This window comes from Varanus komodoensis, unplaced genomic scaffold (assembly GCF_004798865.1).
Source record: "Varanus komodoensis strain SLA01 unplaced genomic scaffold, ASM479886v1 scaffold8, whole genome shotgun sequence".
Taxonomy (NCBI): Eukaryota; Metazoa; Chordata; class Lepidosauria; order Squamata; family Varanidae; genus Varanus; species Varanus komodoensis.
In genome coordinates, this window is record NW_025336481.1 from 5685707 (window position 1) to 5708807 (window position 23101).

General features: G+C 48.5%; 1 protein-coding gene across 1 annotated transcript in view; it reads left to right on the forward strand.

The window, feature by feature from the left end:
* The window catches only part of NKAIN4 (sodium/potassium transporting ATPase interacting 4), a 90463-nt gene that overhangs the window by 38736 nt on the left and 28626 nt on the right, over window positions 1–23101 (forward strand). Inside the window, exons 2-4 of the mRNA XM_044455421.1 lie at window positions 5653–5790; window positions 8914–8994; window positions 20629–20826. Coding sequence (XP_044311356.1) covers window positions 5653–5790; window positions 8914–8994; window positions 20629–20826 — 417 coding nt within the window. The remainder of the gene's footprint in view (window positions 1–5652; window positions 5791–8913; window positions 8995–20628; window positions 20827–23101) is intronic.

Here is a 23101-nt window from a genome sequence, read left to right on the forward strand (position 1 = left end):
GGTTCTCCATCCTGCTGCTTGCTGCCTTTGGGTTGTCTTGCAGGCCACCACTTTGATTCCTGTTCTTGCATTGCCCTGGTTATTTGGGGCCAGACACTTGATCGCAATGGCTTCAACCTTCATCTTGATATTCAAGGCCCAGGCAGTCTTCCCCAACCTGGAACCTTCCAAATGGGATGGCCTGCAATTCCCATCATCCACACCCAAGTGCCTGGGGATGGTGGAAATTGTAGTCCAACACACCTGGAGGGTGACAAGCTGCAAAAGGCTGGTCTAGGGGCAGGAGACAAGAATGGATTAATGCTGAGAACCTGTCCTAGTATGTCCCCTCTCTTTGGTTTCAAAACTCAAGACAATCCTTTGCAAAATGCATTTTTCATTCAGGCGCCACAGATAAGAGAACAGCTTGAGCTCTAAATAGCCTTCTAACAGAACTGAAAAGAGAAACCTCTGCCCATGTGAAGAGCTGAATCCAAACTGGAAACTTCCCCGCATTCTTTCCCTTTTCATGAAGCTTCTGGCCTTGCCTTCAGGGTGGAAAGCCGGACAGGGCAAAGGGCAAAGCCCCTCCACCTGAGCAGCTTGCTTCTCCCCACGGGGTCAAGGACTGGCCTAGCATATGCTCTCCCTCCCCTCCCCTCCCCTCCCCTCCCAGGCTCACCAGGCAACCTTAAAGGAGCTTCAGAGGCTGCACCCCCCCCCACACTCCTCCTCTTCTTCAGACTTCAGCTGAACACTTTCCCACGTGCCAACTCGTTTGGACCAGTTTTGGGGAAGAGTTTGCTTAGCTGGTTCTGTCCAGTTTCTCTGAACACCAAACATCTTCAGATATTTCCATGGAATTGTAACCCAGCAGCTATCCTAGCAAATAGTCTGTTTCTTATCATATGGACCTTGGATGGACTCTCCTCTCTCTCTCTCTCTCTCTCTCTCTCTCTCTCTCTCTCTCTTGCTCGCTCTCGCACACACACACACACACACCAACCAGAAGGCCGCTCTGTGGCTTAACGGAGGTGCAGCACTGAGGGCTCAGAACTTTACCAGCATGATCACGGATGCCCCCCCCACGCCCAGCAGGCCTCCCGGATCATCGTAAAAGCACGGCTGGGGCTGGGCCCGTGGGCGACATTGCCGTGCAAATATGAAATCTGGCAGAGGATGTGTGGTTGTGTGCCAGAGCCGCCTATAGGTATTTCTCCAGTAACGTTCCAGATGTCTCTCTCTCTCCTCAACTGTTTTGCTGGCACGTGCAGGGAAGATACGGGCAGGAGGGGAGGCCATAAATTCTGTGTGTCCATAATTCTGTCTGCCCATAAATGCTCTGAACTGAGAAAAAAAGTAAGGCATAGACTCTCTTAGTGCAGAGGTCAGGGCTGTGAGGAAAAGCATCATCAGGTGTCTACCAACTGTCTCCCCACAATGACAACTCACTGAGTATTGTCTGACCAGAGAACAGCTAGTGCCTTGGCAGACAATTCTGTCCATCCGTCCATCTGTCTGTCCCTTCCTTCCTTCCTGATGGGATGCGGTGGTCAAGAGGGCGAACGCCACCCTTGGTTGCATAGCCAGAAGTGTGGCTTCTAGATTGAGAGAGGTGTTACTGCCACTCTACGACTCTGGTGCGCCCGCAACTGGAGTATTGTGCTCAGTCTTGGGCCCCTCATTACAGGAAGGATTTAGCCAGGTTAGAGTCAGTGCAGCGAAGGGCCACAAGGTTGGTGGCCGGTTTGCAGGGGATGGGGTATGGGACGAGGCTGAGGGAACTGGGTCTCTTCAGCCTGGAGAAGAGGAGACTCCGAGGGGATCTGTTGGCGACACACAGGTATGTGAGGGGGTGTCACACAGAGGTGGGTAGAGACCTGTCCTCCCCTGCAGAGGAAGGCAGAACGTGCTCCAACGGAGCAAAGCTCAGGGAGCCAAGGTTCCATTTGGATTCCAGGAAGCACTTCTGACAGTCAGGGCCCCGAGGGTGTGGAATGGGCTTCCACGGGTGGTGGTTGAGGCCCCGTTGGTGAGGGTCTTCAAAGATAGGCTCGACATGCTCATGGTGGGCATGTCGTGAGCGGAGCCGGCTGGAGCCAGGAGTCAGACTAGATGGCCTGGGAGACCCCTTCTGACTTGCTCTGTTTCTATGTTTCCTGATAGACAACTGTGTGATAGAATCTGGTAAGAGATTCATCCACGCTAGAGCATGTTTTAATGCCCATCATTACAATGCTTCATTCCCCTCCCCTCTCCAGAATCTTGTCTCTGTGCTGGTGAATCCAAACACACTCCCACCTCTTTAACTTCCTGAGTCTGTGGAACAGCAACACCAGCTTCTCTCATGAACAATAATTTTAAAAGATACTTGCAAAAGAAATCAGAGGAATAATTTGGTGAACGGCATTAACTGTAGAGTGGTCCCAAGCCTGTCCCCGGTAACTACAGGGAGAGGAGTGTAGGAGGATGCCTTTTACTACATTGGACTTTTAATCCATCCAGCCCAGTTTTGTTGACACTGACTGGCAGCAACTCTCCAGGTTTCGAGCTTGGTTCTTTGCAGCCCTTGGTCCAGTTCCCGGGGCCTTCAGCATGCATGAAGCTGCACGACCCGTCTCTGTACCAAACGCTTTTGCTTGGAGAAACTATGCCAGTCTGCATGTGTGTCCTGTTCTTGGGCCTCAGCAAGATCAGATGCTGGTATCAGAAGCAGTTCGGAAGGCCATGGGCTGGTGAAGGATTAAAAGAGCAGCAGCTGGCGCACGACAGGGCAAAGGCGAATAAGGCAGGGGACGCGATCCAAGGAAGAAGCACGTGGGCAGACCTGATGGGTGGGTTGCAATGGTGTACTGATCCTTCCATGGTGTACTGATCCTTATGGAAAAGTTTGGTAACATAGAGTAGCATTTGCACTGCTTCGGGGATGCAAATATTTTGCCAGTGGGGCTGCAGGGTTTAATTTGTCTGTTTTAAACTGCTTTTTAAGATGATCCAGACTGGCTCAGGCTGTGATGGTTGCTTCTTCAAAAGGGAGTTAAGCAAGGGGCTGGCTGGGTCCTTAGCTGGCATGTTGTACTGGCAGAGTTCCTGCTTTGCCAGGGGTCAGACGAGATGACCTTCAAGATCCCTCCCAGCTCTTCAGTGGAACTAACTAACCCTAATGGTCTAACTCCCACTCTGTATACACCACACAATACTGGCTATGGCTGTCCCTTTCGTCTTCTGGTGAGCTTCTTCTCACCATACCTTGGAGTCATGGGGTCCCTTCTCTACAACACAAACTGCTGCAGGATTTCCTTGCTTAATAGGCAAACTAATATGTTGAGATCCTGTCGTTTTATCTACATTTCTAGTTTAGCATAACAAACAAAGCCAATTAAATGCCTGATTGGATAAACTGATGGCAGTCATGTGTTCCCCTAGCCAGCCAACCAGAATCCAGAATCCCTAGGTGTCACTGTAGTGTGTGTTTTGATCTTCCTAATGAAAGATTAAGGGCTTAACACATTGCCGCCGGCTCTAATGATGCAGAGAAAATTGATTTTGAAATGAATAATAGCCTTCCGGTTCTGCCTTCCCAGGTATGGGACTTGTTCATTCAGACACTTGTGTATTTCATAGGAGATTGCAGGCAGTACCTGTCTGCTGGTTAATTAAATCGGATCCCTTAGAGTGAAAGAATGCAACTTCCGAAAGTGTCAGAAAGAAGAGAGAAGGAGAGTGACAGTTAACCAAAGCCAAAAGGAAGGCAAGAGGAAAGGCAGTGGGCAAGATCCAAAGGGAAGGCCTCCTGCACAAGCACGTTGAAAGCCACACAAAAGCACCACTGTGTGGGCACAGCTTGATCCCATGTGAGACTGGGCCTGTTTTTATCACCACATCTCACCCAGTGGCCTGTCCTGTTGCCTGCAGCAAGACCTCCTTCGTCCCCCACCAAGAAGGGAACTAGGGGGGACTCAAGGGGAGTTGCCCCTGTGCGGAAATGGGTGTCAGGATCTGCTGGGTTGGATCCAACCATCTACTCCCAAGAGTTTCCTGCTTCCTATAGTGGATCCACCCAACTGGCCGGCTATTGGCTCATGTCAATCAGAAAGGCAAACACTTTGGTAGGTCTTAAGCATCACCAAAAGAAAGGAGATGCAACACTGAAAAGGCGAGAAAAGGTAAATGCACTTAAAAGGTAAATTTAAATGCACGGACTGAGTATGTCTGGATGTTAATTCAGGAATAATCACCATCATTTAGCGGCAAAGGCAGTGCATCTCTCCCACCTGCTCAGTCCGCTGTCCACGTGCTCACTCTGACGAGGAGGTTGTCTCCCATCTTAGGGGTCTTTCTCTTTAAATCAGAATGGGAAAGGACAGCCCTTCCAATCGAGGATGGCTTTGAAACAGAGGACTGCCCTTTGTAAAGTGGGTGACATACCCCCCCTAGAATTTGCCTGGGTGATGATGGACTTGCTGCAGGATGGCTCTGCCCCGCCATGGAGCCTACCGTGGTTCTGTCCTAGCATCTCCAGGTAGGGCTAGGGAAGAATCCTGCCTAAAAGATGGCGAGCAGCTGCTGCCAGCCCGTGTCAGCATACTGGGCTGGAGGGAACCAGCACCGCACCCTAAGAAAGCCACTGGCTTGACCCACCCCTTCTGCTTTCATTTGAATGGTTTCCTTCCATGTCAGCCTTTCCCAACCTGATGTCCGCCAGATGTGCTGGACTACACATCCCATGGCAGTCATGGGAGTTGCAGTCCAACTCATCTGGAGGGCATCAGGTTGGGAAAGGCTGCTGTAAATACTCTCCTTTATTGCCTGGCCCGTTAAAATAATCTTCTCCAGATGTTGCATATTACACTTATGGAGGGGCAGAATTTCCTCGGGGACCTACCACTTGCAAGTCTTTCTCCAGACTGGCTGTGCCAGGCCATACGGCTTCCATTTAGTCACACCCCTTTATTTAACACACACACACACACACACACACACACACACACACACACACACCATGATGCAGAATGAATGAGAGTGTTGCAATATGCAGAAACTGATGAAACAGACACCGTATCTACTGCTTTTTTTAATTTCTGGTGAGCATGGATTTTTTTTTTTCATTCATTTGGTGTGAACTGTGCCCTGGATCATTAGCAACAGTAAGGTAGGGTTAGGAGAACCAGTGATGCTGAACCTCATCTTGGGAGTCTACCTGGAAGGTCAGGTAGCCTCACTGCCATTTTCACCTGCAAGCTCTCTCTCTCATCTTGATGGGGGAAAGTGAATGTGCTGATATGCATTTGTGCTATGGGCGCACCAAATTGTGTACTTTCCCCCTGTAAGGTAAAGTATAGAAATGTACATATTTCAAAAATGCACCATTTTTAAAGTTCCAGTGTCCCTAAAGTGGGTATCTAGTAAATGTGAATGTATGCTTTGGAATGTGAGTTTTCTCGGCAACCTGCTTCCGTTTGCCAGCTTGCAAATGGGACACATTCAAGTCAAAAAATGAATCACCATGAAATTTTCCAGTGTCACTCGCTATTCCAAAGCTCCCCAAGAGCCTATGCAAAAGGTTAGACAAAGATCGTTCACAATGCGGATACGGTCCCTGACTTTGCAAATGATTATTTTCATGAGTTGGTTGCTCATGCACCTTTTCTCCTTCTCTTTCTTCTTTTCCAGCTTGCTGCCTTCGAGAGACAAGTCTTCGATTTCCTGGGATACCAGTGGGCTCCAATTCTTGCAAATTTCCTCCATATCATCATTGTTATTCTTGGCTTGTTTGGTACAATCCAATACAGACCTCGGTACATTGTGGTGGTGAGTAGCAAAAAGCTTTTTTTAAATGCTTCCAAAGCTGCAGTGCTGAACTTGCTTGCATGGAGCTTAAGTCCCACTAAATTCATTGGGCTTAGCTGAGAAGTCTTAGAAATAGCTTCTCTCAAGTATGTCCACAGTCAGTTAATGTTAAATGTAAATGCAGAGTAATTGGGACCTAGTTGCCAAGTGCTGGTTGTTGAGAAGAATGAATTAAATAAGAAAATGCCATTGGTATTCGCAGTTGTGTTGTTCTGAGGTCGTCTCCTGCATATATATGCCAGAATTATTGAGATAGCCCAATATGTTTCTTGTCTCCTCTCTGGGAAATCTGGATGGTGAGGCCTCTTTCACTCCCAACGGTAAAAATATAAATGTAAAAATCTAAAAAAGATGACCATTTTCAGACTTTTAATGACTTTCACAAATCTGGCACTTAAGCTTGATGGCTCGCTGTGAGTAAGATTAGATGGCTATAATGCATGTGATAGAAATTCAACATATGGCATTTCTCAGCAATGTTTCCCATTGCCAAAGAGCCAACCCACTTCTAATCGCCGCGGTGGCTTGTTTCTTCAGCAGCATGGCAGGAAACCAGGGTGTGTTCTGCCTTCCAAAAGACATTGGGGCATATCAATCTGACCAAGTGGTGAGGGTGCCAGGCTGGGGCTGGGGAGATGCGGGTTCTAGTCCCCACTCAGTTGTGAAGTCCACAGGATGAGTGGGGACTAGAGTGTTGCTGTGTGGATAAAATGGAGAGGAGGACCTAGCAAGCCATCTTGGGTTCCTTGCAGGAGGAAGCAAGGTGAGGCATACAGGTAAAATAATTCCAGCTTTGGGACCCAGCCTGTCTCTGCCTGCACAACCGTGTCTCTCTGTGTCTAATAAACCTGTGTCTGAGAGAAACAACTTCAAATTATGATCAAATATTCCCTTTCATCTGCCACTTCCGACAGAGTGTATGTGATTTATTTTAATGAAACTGTTTCACTTTATTACACAGCCTTTTGGAGCTAAATTAAATTACCATGTTGCTAATCGTACAGGAGGCCACTGTTCTAATTACCAGCCCAAAGCACCATGCGGTATGCAAATGTCTTACATTAAGTTAACCAGTCATGCTTTGCCACTCTTGGCCTTTGTATCCAGCAGGATAATGGAACGGCGGGGGCTTGGGTGGTGTCACCGTATTCCAAATAGGCACAAGGCAAAGCCTTCCAGGCTTAGCCGGTAGGCTAGGCCACGATTCCCCAGGGAAGTTCTCCCGGAGCGCTGCACCCCAGGGAACGAAAGCTCCCCCCAAGCTGCAGCAGGTCTGGACAGCTCACTGGAGCAGTGCTAAGAGAGAAAAACACCAGGGCTCAGGACCACGGGACAAAAACATTGTGTGAGTGTGCATTTCCTGACACACATGTGCAAATGCCCTGACATCTCTGGGTCTGTGCCAGGCCTTGTCTCCTAAGGACTTTCTTATTTGGAAAAGGGAATGGACGGACAGCGGAGAGACGGGGGTTTGGTGTCAGGAAAAGCCTCGGGCAGAAAGATTCCAGGGGTGGCAGCGGGAGGGGAGCAGATGTGGCAAAGGCCAGCTAATCCAAGGGGATCAGACGCAACAGGGATCCCTCAGTCCCAAACTTTTATTTCAACAGGTGCATCTGGGCATCAAGGTGCTGGGGCAGATGGTCTCCAAAGGGAAGATTCAGAGCTGTCTCTTCCCACCACCTCTGCAGCTGACATTCCTTTTGGCAGTGCTGGAGACGTCAGTCTGAATTTCGTGGCTGGCATTAGGTCTCTTTGAGGCTGTTGGCATGCCTTGATTCAGTGAATACAGGGTATCACGGGGCCTTCTCCCTGCCATATTATTAATAAAAGCTTCCCCTCTCCCATCCAAGCCTGGCTTTATTGCTGCCAGTTATTGAAGTGGGAGAATCCTCATAGGTTGGCATCACAGCTGAAGTAATAAACTCCAGCCAGCTGTCAGTGAGCTCAGCAAATGAGGGTCTCCAGTCAGTGCTTTTCTGAGGGGCCACTGACATGCATCTAGCATCCATCCAGAGCCAGTCAGACAGGCTGGCTACAGCACCCTCCAGGCCTATAAGCGGACGAACGGGCTGCAATGCCCATCCATCAACTGGCGCGCGAGCGAGTTGCGGGGAGACAATAAAAGATATACAGCTGCACTCCCAGGAGTTAATTATAAACTGTCAGGAGTCATTTGGCTTGTTTTGAAGTCCCCGGGAATTTTGGCACTTGCTGCTGAACGAATCTCTGATCTCACAGGTGGATCCAAACAAACATTGCTTTAAATCTCTCTCTCATAGCGATGTCACCTTCGCTTTCACTTTTACTCCAGAGTAGGGACAGAGGCCTTGATGCAGATCAGGACCCTAGCCTGGAGCATCCTGGGGTTTTCAAAATCTGGATTAGGGCCCCTGCACTTACTCTAGAGTAAAAGTGGGGCCTGGGGGGGGGGAGATACCCGCTGAAGATGAATTTAAGGTGAGATGTGTGTGCAAACATAAAGGAGAGACTTGGAGGAAAAATAAGGCCTTCTTTTTCACACTACCCTGATGCTCCATAGGGCAAGTGTCCTGTCTAATCTTGCCATGTCTCAGTTGAAGCAGGGTGGAAAACGGATTCTAAAATTGTCTGGTTCCCAGAATTTCTCCAGGTAGGGCTGGGAAAGCACAAAATCCCGGGGAATCGCCAGCAGTTGGGCTCAACTGGGGTGTTGAACATCTTTCATCCTAAGCGCCTTAGGATTCATTTCAAGGGCCAGATTCCCGTGGGCAGAACCTAAAGCAAAAGGGGCCCCACATTCCTGAAATCCCACCATATTTTAGCTTAAAATTCTTGCTTGATCTAGCAGAGGCATTTCCTATGGGAATGTGAAAGGATCAGGGAAGTGTCCAAAGACTAGGGGACCACCAAATGATCTGTGGTTAGGAAAACTGGATTGTCCCCTGGGTCCAGATTCAGACCCCGAGCTGACAGGATTTGGCCCACGGGCCTGAGGTTCAGCACCCCTGACCTAATGCCATGGCTGACCATCTTACATCTGTTCCCTCTTTGATTCTGACTGTCATCCCCATGTCTTTCTTTCCTTCGGTCCGCCTCCTTTCCCAGTATGCCATCTGGACAGCCATCTGGGTCACCTGGAACATCTTCGTCATCTGCTTTTACCTGGAGGTCGGTGGCCTTTCGAAGGTGAGTGGGGCTGAAGTCTGAACAGCTAAGCATGAATTGGAGGAAGGGCCCAGTGGGGCTGGCAGAGGGGAAGGATGCACAGCGAACAGTACATCAAAGTGGGGCCTGGAAGGACACTCTCAGACAAAATGCTGCCTGCACACTTTGAGATTAAGGAGAGAAAGAAAGGAGGAGGAAGCAAAGGGGATTAAATTACTCTTCCATAAAGTGAATCCAATTCACTGCTTTAATGTCTCTCCAAAAAAGGCTATCGATCACTGCAGGCTCCTAGCATGATTTGGGCGGAAAATTAATTTTTTAGACCCTTCATTGTAAAGATGTCAGCATTATTTGGGTTTTTGTAACCCCCAATATGGTCTCTGCTGCTTCCTCCCCTATAAGCTCACCAATACCAGAGATAAAAATGTCAGACTTGGAAAGGGAAACCCTATTTTGACTCAAAATGCATTGTAATACATTCCCCCACACCAAGATGGTCTCCATTTAAGGCAAACGTGGCCCACAATTATTTTGCAAGTTTTCAGCTATGGTTCCAGTGCTTCTATTTTATTGCTTTTGGTATATCCAATGTGATGAGTGCTGAAATTTATTTGTTGGGAATAAAAATGATCTGAATCCATGAAGACATGTTCCAGAACATTTGAGCATTCTCTGGATTAGAGAATACTTAATACAAGACCTTAGAAAGAAGGAGCATTATTTGCAATGACCTTCAAAGTATAAATTGAGTTTTGTGAAGATCTTTTATAGGGCGAACTGAGAGCTGCAAATCAGACTGTACAATATCCAAACAGGCAGATCGACATAAATAAACTAATGTTTTAATTCTATGTCATTGCCATGGTTTCCCCAAAGAATCCTTGGAATAGTAACTTATTGAGGGTTTTGTGAATTTTCCTGTAAAGAAGTCATGCTCCCCAGTGCAAACTTCAGTTACTCAGGTTAACTGGGAGGAGAAAATTCCTCATAATCTACAGTGCAAATATGATAGTTTCTCATTCTTTTGGTGTTGTTAAGGAATTCCTGAGTATTCCATGTGTGAGAAGTGTGGATGGCTCAGAGTTTCATTAAAAATAATGATGACACAGAAAATAAAGCCATCTAAGAAATGGTAGGTTCGGGTGAGAGGTTGGAATGAGCCAATGTGGTAGAATAGCCGGAATGCTGGGCTAGAACCCAGGTGATGTGGGTTCTAGCCCTCACCTGGCCACAGGGGCCATAGGGCAGCCACTGACGTTTAGCCTAAGCTACTGCACAGAGTGATTATGAAGACAAAGGAGGACAATGTGAGCCGCCTTGGATTCCTTGCAAGAGGAAGAATGATGGGCTATAATAATGAACAAACAAGCTGGTCTATTGCTTAAAGGAGGTTTAATTGGTTGGAACCACTTGCTTTGTTTTTTCTGTTGTCATGCTTTTACTTCAATAATTGTTTTGATGCTATCTTTTAATTAAGACTTTGCTCGTCTGTAATTTGGCTTCCTTGCAAGAGGAAGAAAGGTAGGATGGAAATGCAATAATAAACAAACGACTGTGAAATCCAAAGCACAGGTAAGCAACTTGACAACATTCAGTTGTTTGGGGTTATGGTTTGCACAGTCTCTGATCAATGCCCTTGCTAGCCGGGGCCTCTGGCTACTGCAGGCCAGAACTTTTGGAGGGAGCAAGTTGTCCACCTGTGCTGAAATAAATGGTCACAGATGCGGGGCAGTCGATATCCGTGGGCAGATACAGTCCATATACGTAGCAGTTGCTGTGGGGTGAGGCAGAACTGCAGTTACCCCAAATGTTGCTTCCAAATATGAAACTGCCAAGATTCAGTAATAGCCAGATTTCCACTGGGAATTTGGAGCCAGAATTCTGGGGAAGAACTTCCTTGAATCCAAAAGCATTTAGGAATCTCTCCCTTTTGCTGGACCCTCCCTGGGTTTGACCTAAACAAATGGCTGGCAAGCTCTTTGGCATAAGGCCGGAGAGAAGGTTCTCCGCATCTCCAACCCAGCTCCATCGCCTCCTATGAGTTTACATGGGAGAAATGGCCATGCCTGATCTCTGGGGAGCCAGATGTTTAAGGGAAGCATATATAGGACACCTCCCTTCCTGCACCTCCCGCTCCCCATACAGCTCTTACTTTTAATTTCTGACAAAATAGCTTGGCTGATCTGTCTGTGTCAGCAGCTAGTTAATTTATTGAGACAAAATGCAAGGAAGTGCAGTGAGGTAGAAAGAATCCAGTTAGTTAACTTGGCAGCTGGTGGTAATAGCTGCCCTTTTCATTCCAGGCAGGTGATAATTCAGGTGGAGAGAAAGGTGGGGTGGGGGTGGATTTCTGTCTTTTTGAGTTCGTTTCATAAATGCTTCCTCAGGGCAGGAGGAGTAAACCTCTGTAATTGCTTTATTGGGAGAGTCAAGCTTTCTTTACGTTGGTTGCGGCAGAATTCTGAGTCTTCGTTTTCTTGCCATGGGTCAAGAATTAACAAGTTCTGGGACTGGTGCGACTTCGGGGCAATCCACAGTAGGTATTTTTACTGGGTGGTGCCGTAAGCTCCGTCTCGCTGGTACATCAAAAGATGTTCATCCCAGCCCATTGGCCTCCTGCTATTTCTATCACTATACCACGGGTTTCTTCATGACTTTTTATATACTGAAGTTTTCCCCCCAGTATATATTATCAGTGTGTGCTAAACTTGTGGTACTGTTCTGGGGTCAGGCGGTGAAACTTCAGTAAGATGGTGGGTGAGACAGCAAAACAACCACACCTGAGAGGGTCTTGGATCCATCAGCTGTTCTCCTGCCTCCCTCAGCCCCGACATCTTCTCTCTCTTGCTGCCGCGTCCTTTGAAAAAATAAACTTTGCAATGCCTTTTCAAGTTTTCCCCATTGGTTTCTTTGTCCTCTTGCTCAAGAAACAAGCCAAAACCCGTGTCTGCTCAGAAGTCAAGCACGTTATCTTTGGTGGCCTTACTCACACGTTCATCTCACTGGCTTCGGGTGCTTGCTTGTGGGGAAGTCAGCAGGGAAGGAGAGCTGCCCTTACTCGCTTTTACGTAGATGGGAATGGGGTCGCTGACCCAGTTGGCTTCACCCAGTTGGAGGACGGCAGCAAACCTTGCAGCCCCACCCTCTCCCCTCTCTTTTCCACTGTTTTTCAGAGGGGGTAGAAGAAGCTGTCTTCCCCCATTTCTTTAAGTCTCCCCTCCTTTGCCCTTGCAATGGATTCTGCAATGGGATTTTTTACGGAACGTGTCCCTTCACCCACGCGCTTTCCATCTCTTCCTCCTCCTTCTGCAGTTGCACCCGCGAGTGGCACAAGCGCTTGTTTCCAGCGAGGCTGTGGTCATTTGCACGTGCCCCATCGGTAGTGAATGCCCTTTTCATATGTACTGGGACCGTGTCCCCTCCTACACAAAAGGGACTTCAATGTAGGCAAACTCCATGTTTGGCGTAATTAGGAAAGGAATGGAAAATCAAACTGCCAAGGTGGCATTTCCCTTCTGCAGGTCCTCGGTGTGCCCACACTTAGGATAAGCCTGCACAGTTGTGGTCGCTGCACCAGAAGAATACAGGATTGAGCTGGAAAAAGTTCGGAGAAGGGCAGTGAAAATGACCAGGGCGCTGGAGCGACTCCGCGATGAGGAGCAGCTACACTGTGTCTGCCACTCTGCGTGTGCACAGAGACCCTGTCCAGAAGCTCAGCTGTGTTCATGGGCTCAGTTTGCAGGCACAGCTGAGAAAAAACAAAAGGTGAACCCCATAGGAAAATGTAACTTCCTCATACCCAGTTAATGTGTTTTCAGTGAAGCCACCGTTCAGGATAATTCCTTTTCTCCTGGGTGAGGAGTTCCTAATGGAGGGGCTGCGTCTGCCATGCATGAAAAATGCCAATGTGTGAGGGGAGACCACATGTGTCAGTCCGAGGTGGCCTCATGCCTTCTTTTATGGAGGGCGGTCCTCTCCTGAGGGGCTGCCAGAGGAGAGTCCTCTCTTTGGAAGATGGCTGTTCTCTTTGAAGGGGTGGCTAGTCCCAGACTGGTGTGAGAGGAAGAGGCAGCAGAAGGAAGTGCTGTTGGGCCTTGGAGCTGTCCATCATTGGCCCCCGGGCAGCAGAGTGAGAGAGGGGCGCCCACCAGGTCCCAGCGTCCACATCGTGTTTCTCTTCCAGTTGTAATAATCATCCATGGATGTGCATCTGGACCGTGTGCAACGTGCGTGCAAAGAGGGACCCTTTCGTGTCCCTCTGTGAGGACCATTCAGCACCGGCTCCAGCAGGGCCCTCCACCTCCTCCGAGCACGTGGGCAGCAGGGGTGGGGCTACTGGGCACCTTGGTGGGAGTGAATGTGACCAGCTCCCGCAGCCCCACATTCTCTCCGTGGGGCTGAGCGGACTGGCTCACCTGGCCCTTCTCTCTCTTGGCTTCTATCCCACAAGTCAAAGACATTTTACTGTCTCATGCAGGAGGCCGGGAGTGTGGGGGCCTCTTCTGCATTGCCAAAACGGTCGCAGGCTAGGACTTGTCTGTGTAAAATTGGAATATGCTGATCTCTATGCATACATGAGGATGAGGACCAAGATCAGAGCATTTCAGCGGAAGGCGGTGTTGTGTGGGTCTGCTCGTTCGATCAACTCAAGTTGTTGCAATGTTTCGGTGTTCCTTCCAGCAGCTGCTGTGATTTCCCCCTCTATTATTTGGTCCACCGTGGGTGCTGCTCCCCTCTTTTCTCCTGCTGGCAGCTGCGATCCACCTTCCCCTCCTCAAGCTCCTTCATCTTCTGAGCAGCAATGGAGACCTCTCCACCCAAGTCCCTCCTTACAGCACCTGACTGTAGCGATGGGGGGATGAGGGAGAACTAGCCATCTATTTGTGCCAGGGCTGAGCACCCAGCCCCAGGCTCTGGAGCAAGGGGAGAAGTGAAGAGTGCTCCTGTGCAAGCGCAGAGCAGTGGGCCTTTCCATAGCTGCAGGCCCTCCCCACATGGCTGCTCCAGCTCCTGCAAGCGCCAGGCCTTTGGATCAGAGGCCATTAGGTCAGCAGCCATGCCGGGGTGGTGGGGAACAACACTCCTCCCTTTGCCCTCTCTGGTCATCCCATGGGAATCCGTAGCTGGGCCAGTCTCGTCTACATTCCCTTCTATAATCACAACCCCTTTCCCCCTTTCACCATCCCCACCCACGCCATTAGGTCAGCAGAACCAGCAGGGAGGGCCCATCAGGAGTCACCTGGCCAGAGGATCCTGGCCAAATGCCTTGTGTTGGTTTGGGCTCTGGAGGCTGGGGAGGGGTCTTGCAGCGGGGGCAGGAACCCCCAAAGGCAGGGCTGCCCAGCAAGAAACAGCAAGGAAAGGCTGCGTGACTCGTCAGGGCAGCGACTTCTCAAGCCTGGTTTCAAAGCATTTCTGGACAGTCCTGGGGAGGGACGTCCAAGGAGGGGGCCGCAGGGCTCAGCAGAACCCTCTGCTCAGCAATCTGCAAGATCAGCCTCTGAGATCCATCGCAAACTCTCTGGCGCAACTAGGTAATTTCGGGCTGGTCTTTATGGTTCTACAATGGGGTGGGGAGGGGGGCTAAACAGCCATGTACTTTATTGTAGCTGTGAAACAGAAAGATATATTTTCCGTCCTCCTGCTTCCCACTGTTCCAAACATTATGACCACTTCTAAATTCCCAAAATGTTAGCACAACAAACAGATAAACATGGCTGGCCAGCCCTGATTATAAAAGAAAGCAAGACTCTGACCCTGAGCAGTGTTTCATTTTAAATGCCCCCCACTCATTGCATGATCAGGACTGCGGGGATAAAACGGACTTTGCCTTCCCTGCCCTGGTGCTAAATTTGCTTGCTTGAGGAAAGCAGGGGGAGACAAGACCATGCAGTGGGTGAGAAAGGGGTGGCAGCCATGGAGCGACGGACTCACTTTACTGCTCTCGCACATCATTTAATTATGCGAGTTCTTCCTGGTGTAGAAAATGGACTTGCGCTATTCAAGTCCAGGCTCCTTTGGGGCTCAGCTGGGCAAGGGTTTCTGGTGTCCTTTAATCTGGCCCCTCTTATTATCCCACTGTAACCTCAACCCCCCACCCATCATGAGCGAGCTATAACGCCTCTAATCCACGGCCGAAGCACATGTGGCTACCTTTCAACGCTCGCCTCGCCGCCAGTGCACACAATCAACAGAAGGCTTTCAGCAGCAGTAGAAACAATTCCCTTGCCATCTCAGCGAGACGCAGCCGCTCGGCACATGCCGCCCTGAGATAAAAAATGATGGTCTCCACTTTTAGGTTGATAATAAATGTTCTCGCCTTAAAACATGCAAAATTATTCTACCATCAGGCTCTCCCGGGGTGGACTTAATTCATTTGGAGGGCTATTACCTCAGCTTTCTCTGATAATGCATGGAAGGAAGGAAGCAGTGCGTGAGCTAAGAAGCCAGCTATCTTGAGCAGGCTGACTCACCCAAAAGAGAATAATTTGCATGGTAATTTGGGGTGAGGAGGGATGGGTTCCTGTAAGGATTTGCTAAAGGCGGTCAGGTCCTGCAGAAACATAACGCGTCAACCTGATGAGTCTTCTAGAGATCTGGAAGACTGGTGTTCTCAGTCCACCGGTTGGATTTGTGCATGCACACAAGGTATTTTGCTGTGCTGTCGTCTTGAACGCCGTTTGCGTTGCCAAAGAGCTGATCCTGGTAGAGACGGGCGCTGCTGGAACTGGCTTGCTGATGGGGGTTCACAGGGCCGATCCAACTCTCCCCGGGACAGGCACGCCTTGTCTGCTTGCACCTCAGAATCCACCACACCATGCGAAAATAAAGAAAGTGGCAGCTTCTGCATTCAGGATGTGAATGGAGGCCTGAACTGGAACCAATGGGCGGAAATAGCAGGGAAGGAGACTCTGAATCAATAATAAGGGATTGGTCTGAGCAGTAAAAGGACTTGCAAAGGGGAGCGGATTGCCTTTGGGGGTTGAGTTCATACACCATAATAACCCACCCCGTGAATAAGCTTTGTAGGGAGGGCTGCTTGTGAAACGATACACAGTGCGCCTGATAGAGGATCAGACCCACTCTGGGTTGTTCCCCACTCCTCCCTTTGCCCTCTCTGGTCATCCCATGGGAACCCGTAGTTGGGCCTGTCTCGTCTACATTCCCTTCTATAATCACAAGCCCTTTCCCCCTTGCACCATCCCCACCCACACAGAGATCAAAAAAGCAAACTTCAATTGGACCATGAATGAGAGTCCCTTCAGAGTACCTACGAAGCACGCTGGAGGGGGTATCCTTGGTTTATCATACCCTTTATAAAAATCTCAGTACAAGATTGGCATGCTTTTTGCAAACTTTTAAAATTGAGTTTCTTAGTCCAAACTTGTACTTAGTCCTAACTTTGTTTATTCTTTGCCTTCCCTTGAGAGCTGTCAAAAACTAAGCTGTCAATGAGAAACCAAAGCTGTGAGTGATCTTTGCCAGAAAAAAGTGGGTAACTGATGGGTCATCCCCCTCACAGTGAGGTCCTCAGGGGGCTTTGTTTGGTTTGGTTTCTGGATCTGGCTCTTCTGAGGTTCCACATGCTTTCCCGCCCTTTCCCAATGTTCCAGGAAAGTGGAGAAGTGAGAGCCACCCCTTTTTATGGGAGCAAGGAGGTTTGACAGCTGGTCGGTCACCACTTCCTTTGAAAAGTATTTTTTGCTTTTTAGAGCGACATAGGCATGGCTGTACTTGTACTTGCAAATCCTCCTTCAGGATTTGAGTGTAGGATTAAAACACCTAACTAAATAAATAAACCAGCACATTCATATTTGAACATGCAATGCAACACAGCCTGATCACACAGGATAGCAAAAGTCCAAATGAAAAATGGTGCATAAAAATATTTACTTATTTGTTTAAAGCTTTTATATGTCGTCCCATTACTAAAAGTCTCTGGATGGCTTACTTTTCCTTCTCCTCTCTTCTACCCTACCTGTATGGAGACGAAAGCACAAGGAAGGCATCGCATGTTTCAGGCAGAAAGAGGACCCTGCCATGTAGACTTGGTCCTGAAAGCACCTGGGACACCATTTTCCCTTGGGTTTTCCCTTTTCCTTTAGCCTGATTTGCATTAGGGAAGGAGGCAGCCATAAACCTTCAAGAGAGACACAGAGATGTGAGAGGAGAGGAATGGATACATGCAACTCAGCCGGTTATCTCTCCGTCAGAAGGGACGAGTTGGTGCTGGGAAGCTGAATAAACTACTGCATGTGTTGAAATAAATCCACGTTTCCCTTTGAGCAGGGTTGGCAGGTCAAGGCAAAGATTTGTAAACAGATTCTGGAGGGGTAAGCCATGTGCTGCTCTGTAACAGCAAAAGCAGCGAAGAATCCTGTAGCACCTTAAACACTGACAAGTGTCTCGCACCAGAAACCTATGTGGACTAGTGTCCGTTTCTCACATGCACGCATGTTTGCACAAGGTAGCGATGCCAAAGACATGTGCAATGAACGACTTTCTGTGACTTTGAGCTGTGGATTCTGCACTGGAGCAGCTTTTTCTGCATTGTGTGGATTCTGCAGATTTCGTTATAAAAAGATGACAACAGAAACATGCAAGCTGAAAATGCACCTTTTCTCACATGGACTAAAGCATGAAAATGCCAGTTTGGGGGGGGGGCATGTTCAGAAGTGCGCATTTGTGCCAGTGTGCCTTTTCCAGCACAAAGGCAGATTCAGGAAATGGAGAAAAGGTGGATTCTGTCCATGGGTGGAATATGGCACAAAAGATGCTTGACGATCCACAAGATGCAGCTGCAGCAGATTTAACGAAAAGTGTCCATTGCTAGTGCAGAGACATCTTTTTTGATACTGGGTCCAACTGCGGCTTCGTCCAAGCTGAGGTTTCTGATTTTGGCCCTGTGGCTCTGCACGTGATGCCCAGAGGATCTCCCAGAGAAATGCAGCTGTTGATAAAGCTTTTCCCTAAGTAATTCCAGCCTGCTCTTGGCAGTGGATCCAGCTGAAAATGGAGCTTAGCATCCATCTACATGCTTAGAATTTGTAAGCTGTGCAGCCCATCCTGGACTGAGATCACCGGTGTACAACAGAGAAATGGAGGGCAGCTTTCCAGGGAGGCTGCTGGGAGGCATGGCAAGAACAGGAGATGGTGGGGTGGGAAAAGAAGGAACCAGCCAGGGGTTCAGGGTGGTTTGTTGGGGAAATGTGGCAAGTTACTATCCCTCATGGCAGCCCCCGACTGTCACTTCTCGTGATGTGCAAACCTCTCTCTCTGCACACACGAACACACACAGAATCCCTCCTCAAAACACAACTTTTCCATGAAGGCTTTAGTCCTCATGGCCCAAAGGAAGGGACTTGTGAGCTTGAGTAGGCCTACAAGGTGGTCCAGAGACTGGGTTAGGGTCTGCGGACTGGGTCACACTAGTGCCTTTCCTTGGAAGAAATAAATTCTTTGTCAGGGGCAATGTGATGACATGTCCTTTCCACCCCGTGCAAACCCCCACTGTGTTCCCAAAGCATCGTGCCCCTAAATGGAACAATTTCGCTCCCTGAAGCAAATGTATCACCGAGGAGGGGAAGGGGTATGGGAGATCGCTGCATCCAGGCTGCTGAGAAAGATGATTTGGAATTCTGCAGGGAGATGGACCTAAGCTGTTATTGATCCTGCCAAGGGTCGGTTTCTTGGAGTAATTTGACTCAAGGGTTAAGTGTGAGGGAGGTCAATAGAAGACTGAAACATGCAATGCATCAGTGCACCAGGAGGAATTGAGGCAAGAATTTATGGGAGTTATTTAGTGCTCATGGCGAAGAAGAAATTAAAGTGGATGGTTAGGGAAATATTGTTTATGACTGTACTGGATCCTCAGCCAACACCGCTTCCAATTCCACATATATTAATTTTATGGCTTTACAGTGCAATCCTATACTTTAGCGATGCTGGGAGTGGGTGGAGAGAGATGCCACTGCTATGCTAGCAAAATGTAGCAGTGTGGGGTAGTGGTTATGGTGCTGCACTGGCATTCAGGCGGTCCAGGTTCTCATCCACAAAGTTCACTGGCTGACTTGTAGCCCCAACTTCCAGACTAACCTACATCCTAGGGTTGTTTTGATGTTCAACTGGAGAGAAGACCAACCATGGAAGCTGCTTTGGGTTCCTTGCAAGAGCAAAGAAGGAGGCATTGGAATGTGATTGATCAATTGGTTGGTTGGTTGGTTGATTGACTGAACAACAATTAAGCCTGGGAGAGGTTGGGGAAACACCCTAGAAAACGTCAAACTGTAAAAGAAAAGAAAAAAGTACATACGCTCGGTGACTCTGGAGGCAATGTAAAAGTTCGCCCATCAGTGATTGTTCTGAGAACGTGACCTGGATGTGGCCCCTCTGTGGAGGGTCTGGCAACTGGAAACCTCCAGCACAGACACAGCGTGCCACGCGTGGGACAGCGCCACAGTGGCACGGGGCTGATGGGGCACCTGATCATCCAGGCACCGGTGGCCCCAGGACCGGAGATCCCCAGGAATCCCTCCAGGCAGGAGCTCAAGTTCCATTGCTCTCTGTCGTTTTGGAGCACAAGATGCAAAAGGCAGGGAGGGGAGCCCCGTGTCTCAGTGCCCAGAGCAGGAGGGCAAGCCCAGTCCTCCTGGGACAGAGAGTAAGCACATTCTTCCCAGGAAACAAAGGAAGGGACTAGGAACCAGACCGACAGCGAGCAGACAGACAGCAGCAACCTCTGGGGCTCGGTCTGTAGGACAGGGAACGGGAAAGGAGGAGATGGGAGTGGGAGGTACAGCAGGCAGAGGTAGCACAGATGTCCTTGCTCACTTTTCGCATGCCTGGCTAAAAATTATCATGTTTCCAGCAAATGGGTCCAGCTTTGCACCAGTTGGAATAACCCTTTGCTTGGTCCAGTGAAGCCTCCAAGCGAGCCGGCACAGCCCTCTTTGCGCTGGACCCGCCTGAGTGAATCCACGCTTCACGTCTGGTCCCTGCTGTTCTGCAGGTCTCCAAGTCTGCCACTCCGTTTCCGGGAGAGGGAGGCTGCCCCACAGCAATGGGGAGGCATGTAACTGTCCCTTGGCGTGCCAATCTTCCTTGTCGTCATCCCATACGGACCGCAAAGCGATCGTGCTCGTTAAGGAACCTGACCATCCTTGGTGAAGATGTAGGCTTCAACCTCATGGGCACATTAAAATTAATTAAAATCAATTAATACATTTTAAAAATGAAATAACCCTGAGGCACACACCCCTAGGGTCTCCTTAGCAGGCATGCTAGTTTGAACTTTTACAGTCTTGGCACTCCGGCACAGAGGAACAGACAAAGCTACCCATGAACTACAGAGCACAGAAGTTCTGCAGTCAACCAGAGATTTGAAAGGCTAAAACTGACACTGAACTCTTTAGTTATGCTAAATTTATGAGAGCTCGCATGGGGTGGGTGCGAGAGCGCTGGACTGGGGGCCTGGGAGATCCGAGTCCTAGTCCCCACTCATTCATGAAGCTCACTGGCAACTTTGGGCCGGTCCTAAACGCCCTTGGGCCCCTCACAGGTGGGAAAAGATTGGGATGGAAGGCTCTGTAACCACAATAAATGTCTCCTTGGTAAAAATGACTTCTTTGTTGTGTTTCTTTTCGCTTCCCTCTCCAGGACAGCGAGCTCCTGACCTTCAACATCTCCCGGCACCAGTCGTGGTGGAGTGAGAACGGTCCCGGGTGTGTCCGGAAGGAGACCCCCATGGCGGGCATCAAAGGCCTGGACAGCCACTCCTACGTCTCCGTGATCGGCTGTGCTCTGGAGTACCGCTACATCGAGGTCATGCACAGTGCCCTGCAGATCCTGGTGGCGGTGAGTCGACCTGCCGAATCCTCGGGGCTAAAGGGTGGGCGTGTGGTATGAAAAGGAGCAGAACTTCCCCGCAATGAGGCTGGGCTGGCCTCAGCGATCCAGGATAGTCAGACTACATTTACAGAATGTCTGAATGACATTTCTGAATTCAGATTCCAAGAGGATTGTGCCAACTGAAAGTCTGTTTCTTCGTTTGTTTCTTGTCTTTCTAGGCCATTTTTCTGAGGCCAACCAAGGTGTCTTATGCAAAATTCAAAAAGTAAATCCTAATCACAAATTTCTTTCTTTCTTTCTTTCTTTAGAGTTTTTGCATGCCGTCCCCTTGCTATATAGCCTCGGGACGGCTCACACAAATAAATAAATATAATACAAATACAGTTAAAACCTGGAAACACCCTGGCTGCACAATTAAAACCTATAAATACTATACATTGTTAAAATATTGTTTGAATAATAAGGTCTTAGCCTGGCGCCGAAAAACAAATAACGATGGCGCCAGGCGGACCTCTCTGGGGAGCCCATTCCACAGATGGGGCGCCACAGCAGAGAAAGCCCTCCTCTGGGTACCTTGCTTCCTGATGTCTCTCACGGAGGGACATCTCATGTATTTGCTATGTATGCAAATACATAGCAAAATGCTAAAAACAACTTTAAAACTTTAGAAGGCATAACAGCAATTTTAAATGCCAGGATAAGAACAAACCCCTTCCTGAATGCAAAGGATGGAATCAGGCCCGACTCCAAAGGGAGCGAGTTGCAGAGTTTGGGGGCAGCGGAGAAGAAACCCTGTTTGTTGCATTTGTACAGTCCTCCTTTTGGAGCAAGACTGTGGCCACTTCACCCCAGGCACCAGCCTCTCATGGGCCAGCTGTGCCACTATGAGTTCTCCCGCTCCCGTGGCAAAGTATCTTAGTTTTCTTGTGCTTTGGGGGGTTTGGTAGTGGTCGCATCCAGTTCACATCATTTGTCTCACTGCCAGTGCCTGTGAGCATGAGGCTGAGCCTTTCCAAATGCCATAATCATATTTTTTCAAAGAGGGGGAAATAAAAGGGTCTCCTGTTTCTTCTCCTGTCCAAATCAGGATGATGTTATGACAATCTAGGATACTTTTTTTAGTCCAAGTCAGACTCTTGGTCCCTCTCACTCAGTACTGCAGACACAGACTGGCAGCAGCTCTCAGGTTTTCAGGCTGGAGTTTTTTGAGCCATACCTGGAAAAGCTGCAAATCTAACAAGGGACTTTCTGTGTAAGCAGCAGTGCTCACTAGTGGCTAGAGCTTAGAAAAACTGGGGCAGCAGGAGGGATCAATGAACCAGCTTCTGGTGCAGCCACCAGCACAAAATTGTGCAGAAACTCACAATTTAGCAGCACAGTTCAGAATCCAAAAGTTAGGTTTTTGAATTTAATACTTACACATAGAGGTCCATGCATGTATTTATACCTAAAATTATGGGATCAAAATATACACTGAACTGAGCATGGTAGAAATTTGTAGAAGTACAGGAGATTCACAGGTTGTTTTCAGAGAACATAAAGGGACTGCATTGGTGAATTTTTAATTTTGATTTTGTGGAAAGAGTTTTATTTCTACAAAGGCAAAATTAACTTGTTTTTCTTTGTATTTTTCCCTTTTGTTTCAATAACAAAACTCTGAGGATGTTGGTTAATGCTTTTTATTTCATCATGAATTAAGATTCATGTGTGTGTACACCTGAATCTTCACTCTTACTAATGAAGGCAAACAAACAACGAAAATCGATAAGGCTCAACTAACTAAATTCAGGATGTCAACACTGGAACTGAAATCCACAGTCATTAGGCGCACCCATGGGCTGGGGTGTTGGGGTTTTTTGGACAGCAAACCTTGTTTAGGCCTCACAGACATCTCTCCAAATTTCCCTTTGCTATGTAGCAAGGGGAGGGAGAGAAGCTACATCATCCAGAAATCCTTCAACACACATAACAAACAGTCAGGTTCTTAGGTCTTGAGCCGATGCTTGTAAATTGTTGTTTTTTTCTGAAGAAATGTATAAATTCACAATTTCGAAATGAATTGCAGCTTCTGCAAATAGCATGCTCTCCTGCCCCAAGCAACATGCTGAGATGCAGCTATGAACCTCAGAAAGACTGCTCATCCGAGGTGAATTCTTCTTTTTATCATGAAAATAAAAGAAGGTTCAGGTTGATCAAACCGAAGCAGTTCTTGATGTTACGTACATCCAAAAGGGGAGATAAACCATGGACGTGACTGCAATTTAAATATTTATACATGAGT